The sequence below is a fragment of the Cyprinodon tularosa genome, unplaced genomic scaffold (genome assembly GCF_016077235.1).
Source record: "Cyprinodon tularosa strain WSP-4 unplaced genomic scaffold, ASM1607723v1 ctg15, whole genome shotgun sequence".
Classification (NCBI taxonomy): domain Eukaryota; kingdom Metazoa; phylum Chordata; class Actinopteri; order Cyprinodontiformes; family Cyprinodontidae; genus Cyprinodon; species Cyprinodon tularosa.
This window is the reverse complement of record NW_024038331.1, coordinates 110989-134739: the sequence shown is the minus strand read 5'-3', so window position 1 is coordinate 134739 and position 23751 is coordinate 110989. Positions and strand designations below refer to the sequence as shown.

General features: G+C 36.8%; 3 protein-coding genes and 1 long non-coding RNA gene across 7 annotated transcripts; 2 read left to right on the top strand and 2 right to left on the bottom strand.

The window, feature by feature from the left end:
* The first annotated feature begins 370 nt into the window (after positions 1–370).
* Positions 371–9968, top strand: clk2a (CDC-like kinase 2a). 2 transcript variants are annotated; one of them, XM_038279269.1, is made up of 13 exons: positions 371–524; positions 2148–2335; positions 2514–2793; positions 3882–3972; positions 4729–4795; positions 5799–5915; positions 6050–6216; positions 6686–6780; positions 7135–7264; positions 7869–7951; positions 8122–8201; positions 8277–8367; positions 8480–9968. In XM_038279269.1, the coding sequence occupies exons 2-13, from the start codon at positions 2148–2150 to the stop codon at positions 8666–8668; spliced, it is 1578 nt and encodes a 525-aa protein (XP_038135197.1). In that variant the 5' UTR covers positions 371–524; the 3' UTR covers positions 8669–9968. The 2 variants fall into 2 exon arrangements, with proteins under 2 accessions (XP_038135197.1, XP_038135198.1); XM_038279270.1 differs by lacking the exons at positions 371–524; positions 2148–2335; positions 3882–3972 and having other exon boundaries at positions 2659–2793.
* A 95-nt stretch (positions 9969–10063) lies between these two features.
* On the top strand, positions 10064–12901 carry si:ch211-81a5.8 (uncharacterized protein LOC560648 homolog). Of its 3 annotated transcripts, none has more exons than XM_038279274.1 (5): positions 10064–10149; positions 11475–11637; positions 11736–12040; positions 12283–12370; positions 12450–12901. In XM_038279274.1, exons 3-5 carry the CDS (start codon positions 11817–11819, stop codon positions 12591–12593), a joined length of 456 nt encoding a protein of 151 aa, XP_038135202.1. In that variant the 5' UTR covers positions 10064–10149; positions 11475–11637; positions 11736–11816; the 3' UTR covers positions 12594–12901. The 3 variants fall into 3 exon arrangements, with proteins under 3 accessions (XP_038135202.1, XP_038135200.1, XP_038135201.1); XM_038279272.1 differs by having other exon boundaries at positions 10064–10153; XM_038279273.1 differs by lacking the exon at positions 10064–10149 and having other exon boundaries at positions 10971–11637.
* Positions 12902–15501: 2600 nt separating this feature from the next.
* dnajc8 (DnaJ (Hsp40) homolog, subfamily C, member 8) lies at positions 15502–18255 on the bottom strand. The gene is made up of 9 exons (XM_038279271.1): positions 18121–18255; positions 17663–17764; positions 17417–17473; positions 16878–16944; positions 16637–16731; positions 16475–16546; positions 16282–16373; positions 16103–16178; positions 15502–16025 (listed from the first exon to the last, which is right to left on the bottom strand). Exons 1-9 carry the CDS (start codon positions 18190–18192, stop codon positions 15906–15908), a joined length of 753 nt encoding a protein of 250 aa, XP_038135199.1. The 5' UTR covers positions 18193–18255; the 3' UTR covers positions 15502–15905.
* A 1513-nt stretch (positions 18256–19768) lies between these two features.
* On the bottom strand, positions 19769–21820 carry LOC119779592. The gene is made up of 3 exons (XR_005280255.1): positions 21004–21820; positions 20720–20837; positions 19769–20578 (listed from the first exon to the last, which is right to left on the bottom strand). It is a non-coding gene; the product is annotated as an uncharacterized LOC119779592 (long non-coding RNA).
* Positions 21821–23751: the final 1931 nt, after the last annotated feature.

The window sequence follows — 23751 nt, the reverse complement described above, 5'->3', positions numbered from 1 at the left end:
ATTCTAACTTTTTCCTCATATTATACTGAAATGAAATTTAAAAATAAGTTACATTTTTTCAGTGGCCCTAATCCTCTTCCGTACTAAGGCCTCTTGCTTTTTTAACACTGACCTTTTTTTGCAAGGGGTTTTAGGGTAATTAATGAGCATTCAATAATAACACACAGCCATTAACAGTTATGTACTAAAAAGTATTAACGGTCTGATTTAATATTCTTGCTTGCTATAGAATTAACTATAAATATATATTATGAAGGAAGTTTTACTCATGTTTTTTGAGTATTTAATTTTCAGCAAACCCAGCACAGTAACAGTACTGCGTGTGACCGCGGGGAGGCGTTACAGCGTTACCAGTTTGAACCAGAACTCGCTTTGCTGGACTGACCGAGAAAAAAAAAAAAAAACGTCGGCTACGTGATAGCAACGAAGCGATTAATATCGGCTTAGCTACGACATCATAGAGAAACACAAACGCCACCACGGATTTTTTATGGGACAAACGCACAGGCCTCGCTGCGAAAACGGTTAATAACTGAATTGTTTATTTATATTCTCTACATTTTAACAAAGTTAAACCACCGTTAGCTCAGCCGCTAGCTCAACCGCTAGCATTACTTGCTGTGCAGCTAAGATGGCGGTGAAATTATTTACATTAGCTAATAGCTAGTGGTTAGCATAGGAAATATGCGCTGGTTATTCTCTCGATGGTCCTCCTAATGTTTTGTGTTATTGATTTAAGTTATGGTGCTGGTTGAAAATATTAGTATTATTTGACATTTTATGAAAGCAAACGATAGTTTAATGTCCGGTTTTGATATTGTAAATTCAGCTGGTGGCTAACGTTATTTCATGAGCTTGGAATCAGAATATGAAGCTTTCACATATCCCCAGGCTTAGTCGGATACATGTTCCTTCTGTACAATTATCTAATGTAATAAAATGTATACTCTAAGAAGACTCTTCAATAAGTGTTTAAAAACACGGACACCTTTTCCCGTGTCCACATATTTGCGGGAGTCTAGTTCCAACATGCCTCTCCTGCAGCAGCTATTTTTGCCTCAAGGCTCTGGTTCAACTTTCTACAGGTTGCAGTTAGATCCAGTTTAATGAGTTTTTTTTTAGCTATACCTTAGCTATCCTTTTTAATATACGTACTACACGCTCAGCTTGTAGAATAACATTTCTCTAAAATGAACACCCCCATCTAGCATAGATAGAAATTACAGTTTCTATTTGGTTAGTGATTTATTATTATTTTTATGTAGTAGGATGCCTAATAACCTCTTGAGGCTCATACTGAAAGTTCTGAAATAAGTGATCAGTCATCGAAAGTTTCAAAATTTTAGGAAAGTGTGGTATTTCCTTATTTTTATCATTATTGCACATTGTGATAATTAAATCAGCCTTTATCCAAATCAAAATCCTTTTTCCCCTCAATGTCTTTAACTTTTCTAGAGCTTTACATAATTTTTTGGAATCAAGCACTTTGAAAGTTGTTCTAAACGGCCAATCATATCATTGGCAGGGAGAGTTTTATTGCATTGCATTTGAAATATTTCTCTATGCTAATTATTGGAATCTAATATTTTCTTTGCGATTTTAATATTGTTTTGATATTGCAGTGACAGTTTGCAGCTGAACATGTCATGCACATTAACTGTCACCATAAATAGGTGATAAGGGTGGAAAGGAGTAGCTCACTATTATTTTAGGGAAACGAATTAAAGCATTTTAAAGGAATACATAGTTATTGACTAAACAGATGACTGTTAAGAATTTTGATTATATTTCACATTTCAAACCAACTTTCAAAGTTTTCCAAAAGGTGGGATAATGTTGCCCTGGACAAATGCAAATCATCTCTTTTTTTAGTACATAATGTCCTGTTTTATACATCACCTCCTATTTTATGAAATTTCAAGTATGAAAAGACCAAAAATGCAAAAGTATGAGTTGTAAAAAGTTGGAAATTTCTCACTTTTGATTCTGTGTGATTTGAGTCTGGTCAGAGGTCAGGTTATATGCTCAGGATTTAATCTATTATACAACACGTTAATGAGTATATTAAATGGAAACATTTGTTTGATACAGTTAATTATTTTGTTGGACTTTTTTACAATTTTTTTCCCTTTCTATCCACTCACTAGATGCCTCACAATAGAAGATACGGCTCTTCAGATAGAGATAGCCGCACAAGCTATCAAGACAGATACAGAGACCGAGGACGAAGATACCGCCACAGAAGATCACCGACGCACTCCTCCAGTACTGAAAGAGAGCGTGACAGAAGGGGACGGGGGCACCGACAAGAAGCAAGTTATCTACGCTCAAGGAGGTATGCAGTGCATAGTGGGAAATCTGTTCATAAGTGTTGCATATTCAGACATATATGATCGTGAATATACACCTCAAATTGTTTCCAACCAGGGAGTATCATTTCCTGCTGATAAAACTCGAGAAACATTTGTCATATATATATCAAAAGATATTGATATTGGTGTTTCTTTGTGTAGCCGCAGCTATGACAATCGCTCAACAGAACACCGGCCGTTTGACAGAAGATACTATGAGGGATACAGACGACTGGATCAAAGCCGTGAACGAGACAGGGACAGGGAGCCGCACGGAGCAGCGGAAAGCTATTACCCTAGAGATTTCTCCCCAAACATGTACGACTACCGACACGGCCGCGAGAGAGAGCGCGAAAGGGATGGCTCGTACCGGCGAAAAGGCAGCAGGCGTAAGCACAAACGAAGGCGGCGTAGAACCAGGTCCTATAGCGCTTCCTCTTCGGTGAGTACAACTACGTCCGAGATTGTTCTTTAACCCCTCATCCTTTCCTCTCGTCTCTTTCTTCTTTTAGCGGTCTCTTTCTGTCTTTCTTTAACCATTTTTCCTTTTCAGCACATGGACTGGGTAAGTATTACGTTCCTTATGATTTGTTTTGATCTGTCAGCATTTCGCTCCTTTTGTTTACTTCTTTTTTTTGCTAAAACAGTTTACCCTATTTGTTTTTCTTGTTTGTTTTTTGGAAGAGCATTTTCATTTTTTTTTTTTTTTTTTTTTAAACCCTCAAGAAAAGTAGCTGTTCTATTTCCCCTCCTTCACATGCATACTCTTGGAAATTCCCCAGATTTAAATCCCTTACTACTTCCATGGTTTATTTTTCTTTTAAAAAACTTCATTAAGCCTTTTTTTTGTCTTTTTTGATTCTAATTGCTTCCTGGAAATACCAGAATAACATTTTTTTACCTTTTTTTTTTTTTTTTTTTTTATACAGTTTACTGTAGTTAACTTAAAAAATGAAAATGTTCTGCCAATTTATTTAGATTTTAAAGACATTTTATAACTCATTTGACTATAGTTTTTTCAATATTTTTTTGCTTTGTGTGTTAAATCACAGCTGATAGGAATGATAGTTTGAGTTACTGTCAGAATTTGGTTTTGTAAAATTATGGTTCATTCAAATTTCTTCTGTATTTTCATGTTGTTTAGTATGAAATTTCCCAAAATGTTAATGCATTGGTCTTTATCACTGTCATATATTGGTGTTTTGAGTTGATGAATGGATTTGAAGGTTGCTTCCTTGTTTGTAAGCAGCTCTGGTTTAAAATTAGAGGGGGGAGGAGGAGCAGAGGACAACATGTGATCTTTGACTTGTTCCCTTGCACTATATCCCTATCGTTTTATATTATTCCTACACGTGGTGTCATACGTGAATCGCCCAATGACCACGAAACCCACCTACAACCACAACTACATCATCTACCACCCTCCTTCTCCTTCCTCATCCACCTGTGCCGCCTGATGCCACGGCTGCCTCTGAAATCCCCCATCGGTCGTGCTACGACCCGTTGATGGCGGCTCGGGTGTGAAAACAGCGGAGCGCCAGTCGGACACGGGCTCTGAGTGTGAGAGACGACGAGGAAGGGCACCTGATCTGTCGGAATGGGGACGTCCTGCAAGAGAGATGTACTCACTGCCACTACTCTATCGTAACCCTTCTGCATATGAGTATTATCATAGAGCATTTACATGACATGGAAGTGCCTGATGATGATGCCTTGCTAGAATGCTCTTTGCTCTAGCTGAAGTAGCAGGGTGGATTGCAAATTGTTGATGAGTTTTTAGGGGGATTATTCAAGATTTTAAACTGTGGAGCATTTTTTTGTGTTTCACAGGTTGATTTCCCTAAATATAGAATCCAATTAGTAGCTGTTGGTTTCTGTTCTGCTGTAGCTTTTAACTTGGTTACAGGGTTTACATCTGTAACTTCAGCCAGCCTTTTCTCACTGCCAAGGTTTCAGTTATTTTTCATATTAGAAAAACTAAACGCACCTCACCCATTTAGCCTTTTTGGACAGAATTATCTTTAAAAAAAATAAGCTTTTGTAGCAGTAATGTTTTAGAAATGCTTTCAGCTGACTTTAGTATTTAAAACTTAATTTACATGTTTGGAAAAAAAATGAACCTTTTTTTTGCTTGTTGCTGAAGATAAAATGTTTTCTGTTAACTTTAAGTAGCTGCAAATAGTTTTTTTCAGTACCTGTTGCGTATTTTTACTAAAATAAACAAGCAGCTTTTTTAAGAAGGGGATGGGCGTTAGCACAGATTCGCCTTTCTGCATTTTAAAATGTTTTTCTCCCAGTGTCCACATCTTTAACACTGCCGCTCTCTCTTTTTCCACTTCCCTGTGTCTTCTCCTTTTCTGTCTGTATTGTGTTGCAGATGAGGTTGTCAGCACTTTGGGGGAAGGTACTTTTGGGAGGGTGATGCGATGCATCGACCATCGAAGGTGAGTTTTTAGGAGGAACAGCAGCTCTTAGCCTATTTGGGGTTTAGTTTACAGTTAACCCAGCTGGGCATCATTTCTAACTCTCCTTTCTTTGATTTGTTATTTATGGAAAAAAAAAATACTGTTTTGATGCTTGTTTTGAGTACAATTAAGGATCTCTTATTATTCAGTCTCAATATTTGTACTCTGATTAATTAAGTGAATTACACCCATTGAATTTTTGTTTTCACATTTTAATGCTGCAACCAGTGTATGATTGGATTCACTGACATAATTATAAACTACGATTAAAAAAATTAGGAATTTTCTTTATATGTCATTTTATATCCAACCTGAATAGTATGGCATGCATTTTTGTTCAGCCCCTTTAGTTTGAACTCCCTATGCCATAGTAATGGATGTCCTAAAGGATCTATGGATAGTAATACTCCTAAAGATACTTTTTTTTAAATCAGCCAAAAGGTTATAAAGAGTCATAATGAATAGTTATTTGTTTTAAACATAAAAAAAAAAGCACTTATAACATCATATATAAACAGAACAATAAAAGCACAATTTTAAAGAACTTTATAAAGACAATTAAAGGCTAGAACACTATCATGAATAAAGTTCGATATCATTGAAGAAGAGCGGAATATCAAAATTGTCAAGACAGAAAGGGATTAATAACACCCTAAAGATGCTTTCAAACAAAAAATGAACTGAATGAAATAATTTCAATTATTCATTAATATTTACCTGAACCCAAATTAAAGTACTTTTCATTCAGGTTGAATGAAATATTGCTTTTACTTTGGTCAAGTTTTTTTTTCTTTCTCTAATTTCCATTTGTTAAAAAGATAAATCTTATTCTTTTTACACCTGTTCAATTAAGCTCTATTAAAATGATTTACTGTAAAAAAAAAAAAAAAAATCATAAAACATTGAAAAACGCTTGAAGCCTAAGAATAATTTGATAAGGTATATTATCAACTAATGTGATTTACTGTCTTCTTTTCTACAGGGGAGGAGCCCATATTGCTTTAAAAATTATCAAGAATGTAGAGAAATACAAGGAAGCAGCTCGACTAGAGATAAATGTTCTAGAAAAGATCAATGAAAAAGATCCTGATAACAGATAGTAAGTTTTGGTACCTACCTTAGTGGTGTCTATTTCTCCCATTTTTAACGCTTGTTTTATTTGGCTTGTGGCTTTTATTTGGTGTGTGTTGGATTAACTAGCCCATATTTCCTTTGCTTTGTTTTGTCTTCCAGCTTGTGTGTACAGATGTATGACTGGTTCGACTACCACGGTCATATGTGCATCTCTTTTGAGCTGCTAGCTCTGAGTACTTTTGACTTTCTGAAGGAAAACAACTATCTACCCTATTCAATTGGTCAAGTCAGGCACATGGCCTACCAGCTCTGCCTTGCTGTGAAATGTAAGTGTTCTAACTTTTGTTTGAGAAAGATCAGCACTTAATTATGATTAAACCAGTGCCTTTATCATGCATCTTAATTTATTGTTGCAGTAAATGATTATAAAAACGTTCAGAAATGTCTGTTTTTCACATTTAAAGTGGTTAAACAAGAATAAATTGGTCATTTTTGGTGGAAGAAAATGGCATCCCTGGGTTATATGTTGGATTTTTTAATTATCTGATTTTGTATCAGATAACAGGACTATTTTTTTTAACATGTATGTTTTACTATCATATTTTATTCTTTGTTTTTATTCTATTTAAGCATTCTTTTTACCATATGTTTTTACTTTTACTTTGTAAAAGTTACTGAATTAAAGTGTACCAATCGAATTACTCATGAGAAAAGCGTTTGTATTACAAGCTTAAATGTCGTGATTCCTTTATATTTTTGTGACTAAATCAGCTTTCTTTTTTCTCTTTTCTCTAGTTCTTCATGACAATAAGCTCACCCATACAGATCTGAAGCCAGAAAACATCCTGTTTGTCAACTCCGATTTTACAATGACCTATAATGTAGAGAAGGTAAGTGAGCACCAACTCGATAGAGCACTCTAAGATCTCTCAGTCCTGCTAATACTATATCTTTCACTAATTTATAGTTCCATATATATATATATATATATATATATATATATATATATATATATATATATATATATATATATAGGTCATATTCTGGGACTTTTTGTTTTGTGTTCTGTAATTTAAAAAGTAATAAGATTATGTCTCGAAGTTGGCTTTTTGTATATACAACTGCAATAAAAAGTAAAACTACACAAGTTTTTGTTGGATTCATTTAAGGATATACTTTCCAGGCCTTTGCATTATTCAGTGATCTTGTTTATTTATTAAATGTTTATTTTTTCTGTATTGCAGAAGCGAGAAGAGCGAACTGTGAAAAGCACAGCAGTACGAGTGGTGGACTTTGGCAGTGCAACTTTTGATCACGAGCACCACAGCACCATTGTATCAACAAGGCATTACCGTGCTCCTGAAGTTATATTAGGTGAGTCCATTTAAGATGTGATCAATATATCTATTAGTGATGGAATTAGATTAAAATGCTAAGCATCTGTAATGATTTAATTGTATTAATCATATTTTAATTGAAAAGTGTTGAATAAATAAACAGCCTTTTCAATGCAGAATTCCTTTTGCTCCTATTTTGTAGAATAAATAAATAGGAGCACAAGAAAACATAAATTTATTTATTTTTATCAATTATTTAGGTTATTCAACCTTCAGATTGGTTGAAAGGCAAAATTTACCTTTTTCTGAAACTCCTAATATTTAATGCAACTTCCTTGAAAGACATAATTTGACCAGTATAAGCATTCATTAAAGCACATCTCCTTCTATTTAATACGGTAAAAATTATACAGCAACAAGACACACAATGCTGCCTTTAAGAGTTTTATTTCTCAAACAGACAACAGAACTATAACAGTTGATTTCTGCATAAAGCATTGTATTTCAGAGCTTAAAATGAATATCATTTGATATATACTTGAAAAATGGTGGGACAGTATGGCTCATGTTCTATTTTATTTTGTTTAATTTTTTATTTATTTATTAAATGCGTTCTGTGTAATTTTTTTGTCTACTTTTAGAACTTGGTTGGAGTCATCCCTGTGACGTCTGGAGTATTGGCTGCATCCTGTTTGAGTACTACTTGGGTTTCACCTTATTTCAGGTAAACAAAACGGCTCTTCGGCCAGAATTTAATCAAATTTTTAAACTAAGTATTCATTTGAATGTGTATGATATATTTCAATGGCTTGGATGTTGTATGGACAGCTGGGGAAAAGAACTATCTAAAAAAATGTATTTTATTTTATAAATTGTCATTCTTCTTTCTTTTAGACTCATGACAACAGAGAGCATTTGGCCATGATGGAAAGAATCCTGGGTCCAGTTCCCTCTAGGATGATTCGTAAGACCAGGTAAGAAAATGGAAAGTCAGTTTGAGACACTAATATTTTCAAATGTTGAATGTTTCTCTTCTATCTAATCATTAGGAAACAGAAGTATTTCTATCGTGGACGTCTAGATTGGGATGAGGCCTCGTCAGCTGGAAAGTATGTCAGAGAAAACTGCAAACCATTAAGGGTAAGTCTGCCTAGTTAGAAGAAATAGGTACAGTAACGGTTCTCAAGAAACGGGGATGGTTTTGTTGAATTGTACTGCTTTTACTTACTGCTTTTTGTTTTGTTTTAATCAGCGGTATCTGCTGTCGGAAGCAGAGGAGCACCACCAGTTGTTTGACCTCATTGAAAGCATGCTGGAGTATGAGCCCTCCAAGAGGTTGACGCTGTCAGATTCTCTCAAACACCCATTCTTCGAGAACAGTGGCACCAGCGACGCATCAGGCAGCAAGAACTGGGAGGGGAACAGGGACATCAGCCGGTGACCCCTGCACTTCAGAGACTGATCCAGAGGGGAGGTCCAGTTCCTCTCTATTTGGAGCAGCTGAACTCCTAAACCTGGACTGGAGGTTTATTTTGTTTTTTTGTTGGAAGTTCTAAAGCATGGACCCCTGAACTTCCTGCATCTCCAGCTCAACCCCTCTTGTTCATCTCTGCCGGCACAAATGGCATGTCTTTTTCTTCTGTGTTTTTTTTAAGCAGAGAGATCAGACTTAGAAATAAGACTGGAAGAGAGTTTAATCATTTCCAGTGATTACAGATTTTAATCCAAAGTAGCCCTCTATGCAGCTTCTGTCTTCCTAACGACTTGGGGACACCTTCCTCACTACCATCAGAAGAAAAATGATGGAAATGAACCTTTTCCACATGCAGTGAATAAAATAGGAATCAGTTTGAAAGCAGAGATCTCTCCCAGATCTCAAGTCCAGGAAAAGGGTAAAGAGGAGATAGAGCTGTATATCCAGTAAAAGTTTTGCCCCATAAACTTTGTTCTCTAAGAAGAGCAAATACCTTAAACTTCATCTACACTTCAGTCCACAGCATAGGCATGTATGTCATGTTTTTGTTAATATTGTTAATGAGCCATTGCTTTTGCTTACTTTAGTGTTTTATATCTAAAAGAGTTGTCCCCTCCATACAGTGAGACAATGATGTTGGACACTCCCCTTCCATTAGCCTCTCTGGCCTGATATATATGACGCCCGTTTGTTTTGTTTTTCATTGTTTTCTAAGTGTGAGTGTGTTTCTGTGTGTGTGCGCGTGGCCATACGGCTGTGAATGGGATGGGTGATGAGTTCTCTCTCTGCTCTGTAGTTTAGTTGCTCATTATTAATGGGATCATTCTCGTTTTAAACAAAACTGCCTTTTCCACGTTTCACAGAAGAAGTTATGTTACAGTTAAGCACAGAGATCCTGTTGATGGTATTTATTTTCCAGTTTCTGTAGGTCGTAGTCCACATTATCCTCCTGAATGTGACTTTTTTTTGTTTTTTGTATGAAATGAAAGCGTATAATGCTGTATATATGTATTATTGTGTAGAATTAAAGTCTTCTTTGCCAAAGGTTACTAACGAGTTCAGCCGTGTGATAGCAGACATGGGGGTGTTCAATCCTTACTGTGTTAAAGTCCATCTGTTCCTGCATTCACAGCTGGCTGATCTTAAATGTGGTGGGAAAACAATCTCATTTTAATTACTTCTAATTCTCTTAAAAAAACAATAAATAGTTATTTTGAACTTAACATTTGATTCAATAACACTCATAATAAATATGTTTAAGCTAGTAGATATTTTGGCAAACGAGAGGCTTATTTAAGTGGTGGTGTCTATTTAATTATTTCAGAAAATAATTTTGACTTTATTCCTTCCCCTAAATAAACTCAGCAGCCTTGTCATGATCCAGGGACTAAGAAACGCGGACGATCTGCACCGAGAGAAGTGGAGGACGCAGCGCACCATGTCCATCTGTTGGTAATCTTTATGTTGCTCGATTAAGCTCACATTCTCATGATTCATGTCTCAATATTTAAGCAATGTGTAGCTCAGGTTTAGGGACCTTTATAATAAAATTGATGTTATATCTACTATGAAATCACCTTTGCATTAAAGATACACTGCATTTTAAAGTATTCATGCCCTTAAAAGTTGTAGAACCATCTAGGATCCCACCTTCCAGTCTTAGGTGGTATGCATACCAGCTTTAAACATTTATACAGTTTTTGCTAAATATTTCAGGATCAATCAGATAGGAATGAGGATCTGAGGATGTTGAGTCTTTATCCAGATTCCTGTTTGGATTTAGGTCTATGCTTTGTGTTTTAACAGATGACCATCCTTTGATCCAAACCATTTATAGTAACTGGCTCAAGCTAAGCGTCATCATCTGCTGAAGGTCTCAACAGTGTTTTGGCCTATTTGGCTCCATCTACCTATCACTCGACTAATTCTATCATTGCTAAAACTATTTACCACACTGTCATAATATATAACATCCATTGTAATCTTACTTCAGATAGTGTGTGGGGCGTTTGGTAAAAGCATGTTTTTTCAGTCATCTGAGCAGAGTGCTATCTGCAGACATTTTTATTTAGCTTATATTAGTGGAGCGGGGTCTAAGCACAAAACATGTCACACTTATGCTCTACTTGTTTCTATCATTGGGAAATGTGTGGTTTGCTGCATAAATGTTATAAAAATATAAAGTCAAATGATCACAGGTTGTTATACTTTTGCAGAAATCTTATTAGATTAAAATCTACAGATACAAAAAATGTTTTCCTTTTTTTTTTTTTGGCAGTTTGAAAGATACATGTATTTAGTTAGATTTCTCTCCATAAGAATAGTAAGGCCTTTGCGCAGGATTATTTTTTGAAGTGAGGATCAAGTAATTTCTTCCTGGACCTATGATTCAACAGAGTTCCTTCAGTCAACGAACTAGTGAATGAAATGAGTCATTCAACGTTGCTATGTGGGAGCCTAATGCTTCACGTCAATGAAAAGACACATCCGGAGAAAAAGACGTCATCCAAAGGTTGCCTTCCATCCTTGAGTTTCTCAAAGCTCTGTCTGGCCTCAAATGACACAGTTTCATCAATTGTTCTATGACGTTTTCACAACCAAACTATGATTATTAAATAAAATGCTATGTGGTTTTGAAAAGCCCTTTTAATGCTTCATATTGATTTACGGCGTTTTTTTTTCTTACCAGCCAACTGTAAACAGACAGGTCTTTTTCCGGCCCAGATTTGTCTTCAACTCTTGTTAATGAGATAAACGTCTTATGCATTTGCAGGTAATCCTATTTCAAGACCAGCAAAGTCACCAGTTGAACCGTCACTAAGTCCAGACAGAGGAGGAGTGTAGACAAAGAGAGCAGACAGCGATTCGTCAGCTGGACATGGTGCATCTACAGATATAACCAACATCGGAACTGAACAGGTCAAAACTTATCACAGGTCAGTAAAGCTTCTTATATAAATAACCGAATAATAATAATAGATTATATTGAAATACTTTCTCGATGTTTTACAATTTGTATTTCCCCCCCCTCCAGGCTGACTTTGCCTTAAAGCCAGACAGAGAACTCCTGTAAAAATCTACACACCCTCTAACGTCCAACACACATACTCTAGAAATGGATTCCCTCATGTCGCTTGGTGCTCCTCTGAAGCAGTTTACCAGCTATGTGTCTGGCACAAAAAACACCAAAAAGAGAGGGGGCAAGGGGAGTCAGTCCGTCCGAAGGTTGAGCATCACTCGCAGGAAGAGCGTCAGCAGGAGGAGAAGCCTTCCATGCAACAGCCAGAAGGTCCCAGACTCCTGGCTCAGGGTGTACCAAGAAGAACTGAAGAAGGAGAGGTATAGAAAAAAAGTCTGATCTATGTGAAGAGGATGAACTAGTTTCATTAACTCCAAGAGAGGCAATTTTTTATGTTAAAAAATCAGTATGAATAAGCCAGTAAGATTTATCCACACATTACTTTCCTGTTAAGACTCTTGGCCAGGCAGACTGAGCTTAGTAGGGATAAGGCTGTGTGTTACATGAATAAGCTACTTGCCCATGTGCCACTGCTAATGCTGCTCTGTGCTGTTTGCCAAAGGAAACGTCAGCAGGCCATGCTGGCTAAGAAAAACGCTGAAAGAAATGTGCGGAAAACTCACTTCAGGAGTCACCACTGCCTTCCAAGGGTAAACAGAGTTCCAAGAGGAATTTATTTTGCTGTTGATTTTGTTACGTTTTGTTTCTGATGGTGTCTTCTGTTTATAGCAAACCACTGCTGCCAGAAAACCTCCACCCAGAAAGGAAGACTCCATCTTTGGAGCCTTCCAGGGCCTCAGTCTGGACGGTCTGACAGGAGGCGCTGCTGGACCTCCTACAGGAGGTGGAGGAGATCAGTGCAAGGTTATGTGAGGTGCGACAGTTGAAGGTTCGGGGGAAGGATCTACAACAGGAGAACTGCTGCGGATATATCCGTTTAAAGTGACCGATTTCTGTTTTGTGATAAAAGCAGGAATGCTTTATTTGTGTAGCATTCAGCTTATGCCATGTTTGTACACTTGAAAAGTCTGTGGACTGTATTCATGCATTTGCCAATCCAGCACATCTTTGTAATCATTTTAGCAAAAATCTTTTTTTTTAATTAACTTAGATTTACAGCTTGAAATCCAAAGGAATGAATATGTTTTGTATTTCTCATGCTACATAAATTGTAAACAATACACCTTCAAAAATGTTTGGTATCTTTATTTGAACAACACATCTTCAGGTTTAATATTCTGATGATCTCAGGTCAGTTTTAAAGCAGGTTTACTGAAAACTAGTAGGTTTTCTAAACCTGAAATCAGGGAAATAGTTTTCCATTTCACAAGTTTACTCAACCTCTTTTTCTGTTACCGTGGTAACATTTTCCTCTGGTTAACGTGGTCAGGAGCACTCAGTCAGCAACTCGGTGTCCTCTGTCTCTGCTCTCCTTAGAGCTAATCATGTATTATTTCTTGATTTAGTCAGATTTTTGTCATAGTTTTGTGCAAAAAATAACAAAAAAATCTTTACCTTTGTCCGTTAGACACATTAGGTTTTAAAAGCAAATATTGCATGTCCTGTTGATGAGGATCTTATCAAAGAATGATCAGCATTTTTTCCACAATTTATTTATTAATAGGGAGAGGATTCTGCAACATATGTGGATCATTTATTTTTTTATAGTACATGAAGAACTACTGAAATTATTTTTGGATTACACATAAATTAATTCTATGGGGAAAAATTAACTACTCCAGGGTTAGGATTAATTCAGGGATAGCAACCTACTGAGCCCAATGGGACAATCTGACACCTGTCGAGTTAAAAAAAATATGAGCGCTGAGAGTTGATATTATAGGAAGAAAAGGCTTTAATTTCACTTTGCAAAGGAGAACATACAACCAGCCTAAATGCAGCTCAGTGATGTTCTGAGGCTGCAGCATGCCAACCCCTGCATAAAAAGGGGACTACCCACACATTAACATTTCCCAAGAGAAAACACTTTAGCTCATCAAAGGACAGAGATGACAATTGTTTTCTGTTCACACCAGGATGTGAGAATCTTGACTTGTTCCCCCCTTATCTAACCTACAGTAGGGGGAAACTTCCTTTCAAAAGTCCTTCCTTTCCTTTCATCTCAGCAAGGCTTCTAAGTAATCATTTTTATTGAGGAAAAGAGAAAAAACAGACTTTAACATCACTGACAAACAGGTTAAAGAAAAATACCATTCCACACACCATTCTGTGGGACTGATAACCTTTAATAATGGCCATGTATTGTGATGATAACGTCTGAAGTGGCTGCAAACAGACACTAATGGAAGATAGAATCAAAATGACGAGGAACCCCGTGAGAAGATGCACAGGTCACACCTGTTGGAACAGGTTTTATTCTTCAACTTCCCCTGCTGACAAGTGATGGCTCCTAAATAACCACATAGATCCAATACCGTTCAAGCAATAAATTTTCCCTGTAATGTGATGGTGGTCACAACAGCCTATAGCTGGTCGTTTTTAATATATATTAGTTTAACTGAATATTTATTTCACATATCAGAAAAAGCATTTTTTCCTTGTCAAAATGACCATTTCAAACAAAATGACATTCTTTACATCTAGAATAAACATTGTGGGTATCTAGAAATTAATTAAAGAACTCCATATTCCTATTATTACTGGTCAGTACCGGTATTTGTATTATTTTGACTATGAACATAAATACGTATTCAGTCAAACTGATAAATGTCCAAACAGCCACTTAAAATATGTAAATATAAGTATAATTTTTACTAATATTTTGTTTTTACTTTCTTAGATTCAGTTTTTGCTGCCAAAATTTATATAAACCTATGAATTAACTTGAACAGCGCTATTTCTTTGTTGCCATAGCGCTGTTTAAACATTCTCCAATTATTTCTTTCATTTCTGCATAAATTTTTTTAGTTCCAGTGATGAGAAAAATAGGCACTTCCTGTCTTCATGGTAACTCGTCGAATCCAGCATGTGTTCATCCCTGAGGGGACCTAATTAAGAGTTAAACTAAATCACCGCAGTCTTTGTGAAACTGAAAAATACCGTTTCCAACCTTAGGCTACATTATTTCAGAGCTGAGGATTTGAGTTTGTTAAACCTGCTTTATTGAAACAGACCCCTGGGCATGAGTTCTTTAACAGTAAATGCAGCATTTTACAGTGCTGTTTAGATCTTATTGTAAATAATTTAAAGGTTGGATTGGTGTCATATTTCAGACATGCACTCTCCACCAGCAGCGGCTGTTGCTCTCTAAAACAGGGGCGGTTCGATGGTGTTAAATTCAAATGTCGAATATTTCATTAGAAAATGTTGAAACACATGAAACATCACTAAAATGGGTGAAAACAGCTGTTGTGAATCTCTCTGAAATAAACTCCAGAAACCACGGCAAGCGTTCAGCACACAATGACTTCTGACTGATCAATTTTTTTCTCTCCTAATCATAGGGAAAACCTCTTCGCTATCTGGCTACTGCAGGTCAAAAACCCTCAAATATGTTTTCCAACCAGCTTCAAGCAGCCAGCTTCACAGACCCACTTATAGGCTGAGCTTCACTGGCAGTGATGTATTTTAGCGTATTATCCAATCTCGAGTCTCCTTTCTTGCTGCTTTGCTCAATAGACCGAGGCCAATACCTCAATAGGGGGTTCTAATAGAGGTTGACAGGCAGCATCCTGCTGCTCCAGAGAGGAGATGGTGTCTGAGAGCGGGCTCAACAGCTGAATGATGCGCATAATACTCATGAAATCAAGCGCATTTTAGCTCATATTCGATATAGTTTAATGAGTACATTTGACGTTTGACAATGCATATTTTATGGAATTTACAGGGGAGGTTTAGCCTCCCAAGTATTCAATGAAAAAAATCGCCACTTCTCTCCATAAAATGGGCACCTAGCTAATGGCACAAAGTTCTAACCCTTTAGATCACAGTAAAGACACTGGAGATCAAGCTTTATTGGTGTGTGAAAAACAAAAGACATTATGCTTGAGTTACATTAGGGGAAGATGTATCGTCTAGATCTAGATCACAAGTATGTACAATAGAAAATGAAGTACAAAACTAACATTTGTAAGGGTAAGGAACTTGTCATTTGACAAATCAGGTTATGACTGTGCTGACTGCAGACAAGGTAGGGCATTCACAGAAGATGACAGTCTGACAGCATCACTCCCTCTGTTCCATCTTAACTTTTGGTGGTTTAAGGAAGGACCTGTTCTTTTTCTCTTTTTTTTTTCCTTTTGTTTGGAAGGTCCGCCAACTGTCCACCCGTCCATCTCTTGATTCCTGCATAAGTTTACAATAAGGATTAAAAATAAAAAAGCCATTCAAATGTGGCTAGTGAAAATTGCACCAAGACTCACCTCGAAGTTCTTCTGCCATTCTCTTTCCCGTTTTGCCTTCTCTGCTGCCTCAATTTCTTCTTCTCTTGCTCTTTTCCTGGTCAGACAATTTATCAGGGGTATAAAAAAATCACTGTGAGAACACAAACTTTGGGCAGTCTGACTACGACATCCAAGTTGTAAGAAAATGTTTCTCTTACCTTTCATGCATTTCCTTTGCTTCTCTTTCCTTCCTTTTGATTTCAAGCTCTGCAAAAAGCTTCATAGTTTGTTTGTATACTGCTTGTCTGAACTAAAAGCAAAAAGGACACAACCAAATTAACCATTACATTTATTACAGGAAAAAAAAAAAAGATCAGTTGACCAAATAGTCCCTCTCAAAATCCGACTTACCATATCAGGGTCATCCTCCTCCACATCCTGAGGTTTTCCATCTTTTTTTAGTTGCTTCTTTTTCTGCTTTACCTGCTCAGGACGGATAATATCGTGCAAACGGATGGAAACCACAAACTCATGAAATCTGTCTGCAGTTCAGCCGAGACAGATGCCACTCACCATGTGTTCCACATATTCCTTTCCAGCTTGGATCACATCTACTGCCCTCTTCTTCTGCTCGGGCTCCAGTAAGAGTTTGTAGGCCTTGTCAACAACTGAAAACAGATCACAACAAATAGCAGCTAGCCAAAATGTATACATTTGTACACATAGTTACCAATTTAGCTCTAACAATTACCTTAAAAGTATATTACAATAATTTTAAAATACACGCGAGATATCTGGACAGAAATAATCATACCTTCAAAGGCTCTCTGTGCTCTGTCAGGATCATCCTGGTTTTTGTCTGGATGGACCAAAATCGATAACTAGGCAAAAAAAAAAAAAAAAAGATTAGGGTGGGAAAAAATTACATTGAAGCTAATTTGCACCTTACCCAATTTGTACATCAGTTTCATATCCATATATTAACCATTTCACCATTTCATATCGTTCTCCTTATCTAGCTAAGCCATAATTATCAATGTATTTTTTAAATAAATGTTCATCGAAACTATACATAGTTTCTCAATATTTACAATGACACTAATTACTAAACGCAAATATAATCAGTTTGGGCCAGTTGATCTATGAGCGATTATTTAAAGGAGTCACACAACCACAAATGCCTAAAGTAGATCATTTAAATGGAGTTGTATGAAATGGAAGTTTGTTTTGAAATGCTTTGCAGCCAAAATATCATGTACAGAAGAAAATGTGAAATGGTGAAGCTTTGAAATAACAGCAACAAGTAAACAACCAAAAACTGTAAACAAATGAAAAAGAATTATGTGTCCTTACAGCTCTAAATCTTTTCTTCAGCTCCTCATCTGTTGCTTCTGGATCAATCTGCAACACCTGAAATAAAGTAAATATCTAATCACATTTAATGCAAAACAACAGCAAATCTCAGACATTCTGAATGTGAGCTAATAAGGATGTGATGTTTCCAAAATATCCAAACTCTTTAGAGGTTCTGACTTGAGAGAAATGGTGTAAAGTGGTTAAAAAAAAAACAAACATTGAATAGATATAATAATAATTTACCTCAAAAGGGTTGAGATTAAAGTACGACGAGCCAGGTCTAAGCAACCTGTCAATCTGCTGCTTGGATGTTAACACAGAATCCCTCTTCTCAATCTGCTTCACCTGCAAAAACAGATCATGGTTTATTAAAAAGGTTTCATTTTTGTCTTTTGTCCGTGTGAATTAATGATCAATATGCTTATCAAAGAAGGAAATTATTTATGTAAAGCTCAACTCAAGAGACGCATTAAACGCCCCATTTAAAATATTTAAATGAATATGAATGCATCTAATAATAACTAACTTAGACATAAATCCCCCCCATCAGCAGATGCTAGCTTTAGTCGTTAGCCAATGCTTCCATACACCAGGCCTGGTCTGACCTGAACCATTGAGCCACCGACATGCAGACTTTAATAGAAATCATTTAATACTGTAGATATTAGGAAATTCTCACATTTATAGCAGTATTTCATTACCTCGGTGTAAAAGCTTTGGAATAATTCATCCGAAACAGTCTGAGAGGAAGATTCTCCTCCAGCGGCCGCCATTTTGCTCAGGTTTACATGTGACGTTTTGGGTCACGTGTCATCCAGAGGATTCCAGACGTAAGGCGTCAACAGGGCTCGGGATCCACGTTGCATTGTGGGACGTCGCGGTCATATTGACGGCTACGCAAACGTAAACATAGCTCTGACACAACGTTGTTGTTGAAAGAAGAGACAGAAGTAGAGAGAAAAAAGATGTTAAAATCCCGAAAAGGATCTGGAATTTACCAGGACACATTAAATAGAGAAGCCAGGGACCGGTATGGTGACAAAATCAGCATTATTAATCATTTGGATCCATATAAAGTTCCAAACAATGAGTGGAGCACCGATGAGCGAGCGCCTATACTTCAAAACAGTTCCGAAGCTACAAGTCCTTGGAGTCTCATATGCAGTTCATGAATGGATGGGTTCAGGAGCTGCAGATCATAAAGCCAGCAGGCAGTGGGAACAGAGTAATTCGTACGAAGGTAAGCTGTGATCAGACGGGCTCTGGAACCTGCTAGTTTAGCAACTGCTAACCGCTAATGCTAACAACCACTCACGCATGTAATGTACTTTTAACTAGCTGCTATGTGTTTCAAAGGTGTAGTTAGTAACGTTAACTGCCAACCCTCCGGGTTTCTCACGTATTTGAGCCTTTTCCCGCTGCCGTTTTTATTATTTTCCCGTAAAATATCCCAACTTTGAAGGAAAGAAACAAAGCAGGCTATAAAATAAAACTGTGCATCTTTAATTTACCAGAATGAAAATGCAGGGAACACACTCTCAATGACATTGGAATACTGTGGAAAGTTATGTTCGGTCGTCTTACAGCCGCGATCCAAGCAAGCCGACGACTCTATATCTCTGACGCTTGGTCTCCATGGTTACGCGTCCAGTCAGGAAAGCGGTGGAAAGTTAACCCATTTTCTATGTTTCCATGGCGATCATGCGTTGAGCTGTTACAGCCCACAATACAGCAACGGTTTACCATGGTTGAAATCAAGTTAAGGTGAAATTAATCAAATTAAAACACGGCTGAGAGGGAGTACAGTACCCGGTAGTCATAGGCAGTAGTCTGAGCCGCGGTAAAAGACGCATTCAACATGGCGGCGACGCGAAGTGCCTACGTCACGACGACCAAGCCCTATTGTCCGATGACGTTAGATTAAACGGAGGATGGAGGCGTGATTTGTCTTTTTCATCCGATCTAGAGGACGAGTCTTGTATTGGATTCAATTAGTTTGAGGGGGAAAAAACGTCAAGCGTTATTTATATATTTTTACAGAAGAGGAAAAAATGCGTAAGTTTAATGCCTGAAAACGGTCCATAAACATTTACCGTACGTATCAACAAGCAACGCGAGATATGAATTTGAATAAACCTGTAATTTTACTGTGGTGGTTCGAAATTAATATTTTGATTAATATTTATAGCTTGAATTATATATATATAAAAAAAAAATTACACACGTCAAATCCTCACAATGTCACCAATTTATCCAAACATCTGAACAAATCAAATTAGTCAATTTCTATCGAGAAAAGCCAGACACATCATTTTAAGAGAATAAATAAGAAAATAAGTAAGGCAGAAGTAAGAAAATAGATTTTATTCAGATTTGAGTTGTAACAAAACAGTCAAACTTTAATACAAATCAAAGTACTTTACATGATGAAAACAAGTACATTTCACTGCTTAATTAAACGTCTGCAGACCAAATCTAGTCATTTCAATTTAGTTTAAATAGAACAGTAAAATGCATCTTGATTTTTTTTTTTTTAACTTTAATTTACAAGCTTTTCTGCATCTCCATAATTGGTCCTGATTGTGTGGATGTAAAGTAGACTTAAACCAGAGGTCATAGGTAGCCTGGTGGTTTAGAAATAATACATCTGTATTGTATTTAATGCAAAGCCACTCAGTAGTTTAAGTCTATTCCCCATGATACGTGTAACTCGTTTAACAAACTTTAGAATGTGGGTATTGCTCTGTATTTCTAACTTAAATGAGGGCAGGGGTAGCAGCAATCCAGGTCAAAAGTGGTCAGACTTTTTAGACAAACTTATTTAGACACTGCTGCAGTAATCAACTGATTATATATAAACACACGGATCAGTTAATCAAGATCCTTCTTGAGACACTAGCTCTTATATCCAATATATCATGTTTGTCAATAAAATAAACAATGCAGATTCAACACATTTTATTTATGTGGTGAAAATTATTTCTTTAAAACAAACAATGTACATGTCATGCTAGAAGAAATAAAAATCTTGATTAAAATGTTTAAACACATTTTGAATCATATCTGTACAAATACTAGCATGGATCGTTTTCCTTTTAAAACAAATCTTGAAACTGGATAACGATGTGGAGAAGCAGGCTGCCAGATGTCTCGTCTCCCCTAAATACAAAGAGAGAAGAGCATTGAAGTTACTCCAATCTGTTCTACAATTACCTTTAAAACTGAAGCTTAAAAAATGCTCTATTTAAATAAGCTAAATATATATATCTTGCACTCAATAGCTGAAACAAGGGTCTTCACCTTTCCCCCCCTCTCTTCTGTTGGAAAGCTATGGAGCCGTTAGATCCAACCCCAAGCGAGTGAACACCTGCAATGGATCAGTCAATGACCAGGTGGAAATCAGCACTCTGTCCAGAAACTAAAACATGTTCAAATAGACAAAAAGATGCTGATGAATCATTACAAACAACTTGACCATCAAAAAAGAAAAAAAAATCTCCCCAAGATATACCCAGCAAAATAACAGGAGCATAATAAAAACATTTTAATTCCAAACAATTTTTTAGTTCATAACAGTGCCTTACCAATTATTTATTTCCAAATCTGTGAACTCACACGGATGTGGGCAGCTCCTTTACTGCCTAGTGACAAGAGGCAACATAAACACACAGATCTGATATGAAAATGTGCTTAAAGGACACTCAGGCATTAACAACTACCCTTTTGTTGCATCTGCCCACACTTCCCGCACCCTACTTTTACCAGGGAATGAATGCAGCCTCCATACTGCCATCTGGTGGTGGTCAAAGCTAAAGACACCTATTTTTTTGTGTCCAGCCATTGTTCCATAACCAGCCAGTCTCTGATGTTTTCAAAGCATGCTCTCCTCTGATATGCAGAACAACTTGGTGAGGAGGTTCTTAGCTTCTTATATACCAAATACATTTCTAATTTAGTCTTTTGTAATTCAGCGTCGGATAAAGCAAATAATCACTGCTCACTTTGCATTTAAGCCGCTACCTCTAGTGGCCTAGGAGGGTAAATGCCCAGCTCCTCCTACTTGCAGAATGCCTCTGCAGACAGCTGCAGTGGTTTTGGTGCAGTGAGCCAAGATTTGCAACAAATACGAGCACGGATTCACTCGCACTATGTCTACAAAATCTTTCTGCACTCTTGCTTTTTATTAAAGTTCCTTCAGAGAGCCATGTTCTAAACAGCCTAAATATTCCACCCAATACCAGAGATAAAAAAAAAAATAAAAAATGTTTTGATCCCTAGAATTTTACTGGACAGAAGTCTTAATCCATCATTTTTGTTTGATTTCCAAAAAGCTGGATTTTATTTGAACTGGTCTTTAGATGGTTCTTCAATCGTGTGATGTTTATTTTGTTTGATCTCAGACCTAATCGGTCTCCGCCAGTCACGTGACTTTTGTTGCTAAGACGCCATTTTAGGTGTAAAAGGTGTAGTGTAAACAACCGCAGCATAGCTAAACGAAGGACTAAAGGCCTGTTTACATAGCAGCCTGTCCAAGATAAGTCATTACAGTTAACATAAGCCTGAAAACAGGGGCGGATTTAGGAAAATCGGTCTCCGCCAGTCACGTGACATTTGTTGCTAAGACGCCATTTTAGGCGTAAAAGGCATAGTGTACCGCGCCCGAGGTAAACAATTGACGTCACTTGGCGGAGACCGATTCAACATGTATGTAAATCATTTGGACATTAGAGCACATCATACCTGGCCGACACCCACGTTTTTCCATTTCATTCAGATTTTCTGTTGGAGGCCAACTTCATAAGCATTTTTCAACAAAAGCAAGTTTACCAGTCTTAAATTAGACTGAAAATGAAGCAATTCAAATAAAAAAGAAAAGAAGACAATTTACTGGTTAAGGTTTAAGGGTAACTGAGCTAATTTTTGAGCAATGACTTCTCAATCCCTCACAGAAAAGGTGCCTAAACTGAAAAGAAATCTCTTCTACAAGCATTTTTCAAAAATCCAATTTAAAAAGAGAACCATACACTTTGTTATAAGTCTCCAAACCATTTTTTTCTTCAATTATCTCTAGATGTACTGTACATAAAGCTGAATGTTACAAAATAAAATATTAAGATTACATGCCTGCTTGATCCTTTTGGTCTTTGTCTTTCAGATTGTCCATAACAGATTTTCAGATGCCGTTTATTTGCTGAAGATCTGCTAGAATACCTAACAATTATACTGTTCTTTTCATTTTTATTCCATTTACTCTGGTTATAAAATTACTAGCCAAAAAATGAGTGCGGGTGTGAGGAGCATATTCAGGATCCTTAAGAAGATCTGGAGAACTGTTGATCAATACAACTTAGGCTGCAAGAACGTTTGGCCCATTACAAGTTGAAAGAAATTAATATCTATAATTGGCATCAAGACTCTTTCTTATAATTACAAAAATCAAGCTTAAGCTTCTCAAGTTAACTACAGGAGAGGAGGCAGTACTCTGTGCAAGGCTGGCTCACCCTCAAGTACTGTTCAGGTGAGTTCCTCATTCTAGTGGTGCCGCTCACTTTGCTTCTCCACCTAGGCAGGTTGGAATAAGAGGACAGACACATGAAACAAAATACAAAACAATGACACCAACAGGTATAGACTAGAGGTACGTCATTTGTCCTGGTAAGCACATTCTCTCAGCCTCTTTCTCTGGGTGAGAGTATGTTTAAAGAATGTTAACCCTTAAAAAACCAAGATCCTTGACGTCTTTAAGAGGGAAAAAAATAGATTGTAAGGGAAAGGGGATGATTCTGGAAGCAAGATCCAGTTTAATCAACTCAAAAAAGAAGATTCAAATCAAAGGTGTGACTTTTAGTGTGCATAACATTTTTAAATTTAGGTATTATATGGTTCTTCATTAGTCAAACTTGTTCTCACCTTTCAATCTATTTTAAGATGCAAGGAATAAAGACTCTACAACTAACTTCATCTTTGAAACAAAATAAGGGCGTTCAAAGAAATATAAACGTTCTGGAAAAGTCATTATTCACCAAATAGTTTTATCATTGCAGCTGCAAAATGCCCAAGGTAAAAAAAAAATAAAAAATAAAAACTGAAATGCAGTTTTTCCAGAGTGATGTATACTGCTTTTGCTGACATATGAATTGCAGAAGGAAACAAAGAGATGGTAGAAAAAGCTTTGGGGATCACTAAGAAATGGGAAAAATGTGTTAACTTCATCTGTGTATGCAGGAAATGCTGTGGTTTTGCCTTGTTAAACTCTGCGATTTATATTAATTTACAGTTCTCCCTGGAGGGGGAAAAATTGACTTTGAAATAAAATCTTATAAATCAAAGGT

What these genes read in the sequence shown, in the direction of transcription:
- si:ch211-81a5.8 (XM_038279274.1), top strand. Translation starts at nt 11,817, where the DNA reads ATGGATTCCCTCATGTCGCTTGGTGCTCCTCTGAAGCAGTTTACCAGC. An exon ending in GAAGAACTGAAGAAGGAGAG is followed by an intron (nt 12,041 to 12,282) that starts GTATAGAAAAAA and finishes TGTTTGCCAAAG; the next exon opens with GAAACGTCAGCAGGCCATGC. An exon ending in GTCACCACTGCCTTCCAAGG is followed by an intron (nt 12,371 to 12,449) that starts GTAAACAGAGTT and finishes TTCTGTTTATAG; the next exon opens with CAAACCACTGCTGCCAGAAA.
- dnajc8 (XM_038279271.1), bottom strand. Translation starts at nt 18,192, where the DNA reads ATGGCGGCCGCTGGAGGAGAATCTTCCTCTCAGACTGTTTCGGATGAA. An exon ending in AGCACAGAGAGCCTTTGAAG is followed by an intron (nt 16,732 to 16,877) that starts GTATGATTATTT and finishes ATCTGTTTTCAG; the next exon opens with TTGTTGACAAGGCCTACAAA. An exon ending in GCAAAGGAAATGCATGAAAG is followed by an intron (nt 16,179 to 16,281) that starts GTAAGAGAAACA and finishes TTGTCTGACCAG; the next exon opens with GAAAAGAGCAAGAGAAGAAG.
- clk2a (XM_038279269.1), top strand. Translation starts at nt 2,148, where the DNA reads ATGCCTCACAATAGAAGATACGGCTCTTCAGATAGAGATAGCCGCACA. An exon ending in GCTCTGCCTTGCTGTGAAAT is followed by an intron (nt 6,217 to 6,685) that starts GTAAGTGTTCTA and finishes TCTTTTCTCTAG; the next exon opens with TTCTTCATGACAATAAGCTC. An exon ending in TGGGTTTCACCTTATTTCAG is followed by an intron (nt 7,952 to 8,121) that starts GTAAACAAAACG and finishes TCTTTCTTTTAG; the next exon opens with ACTCATGACAACAGAGAGCA.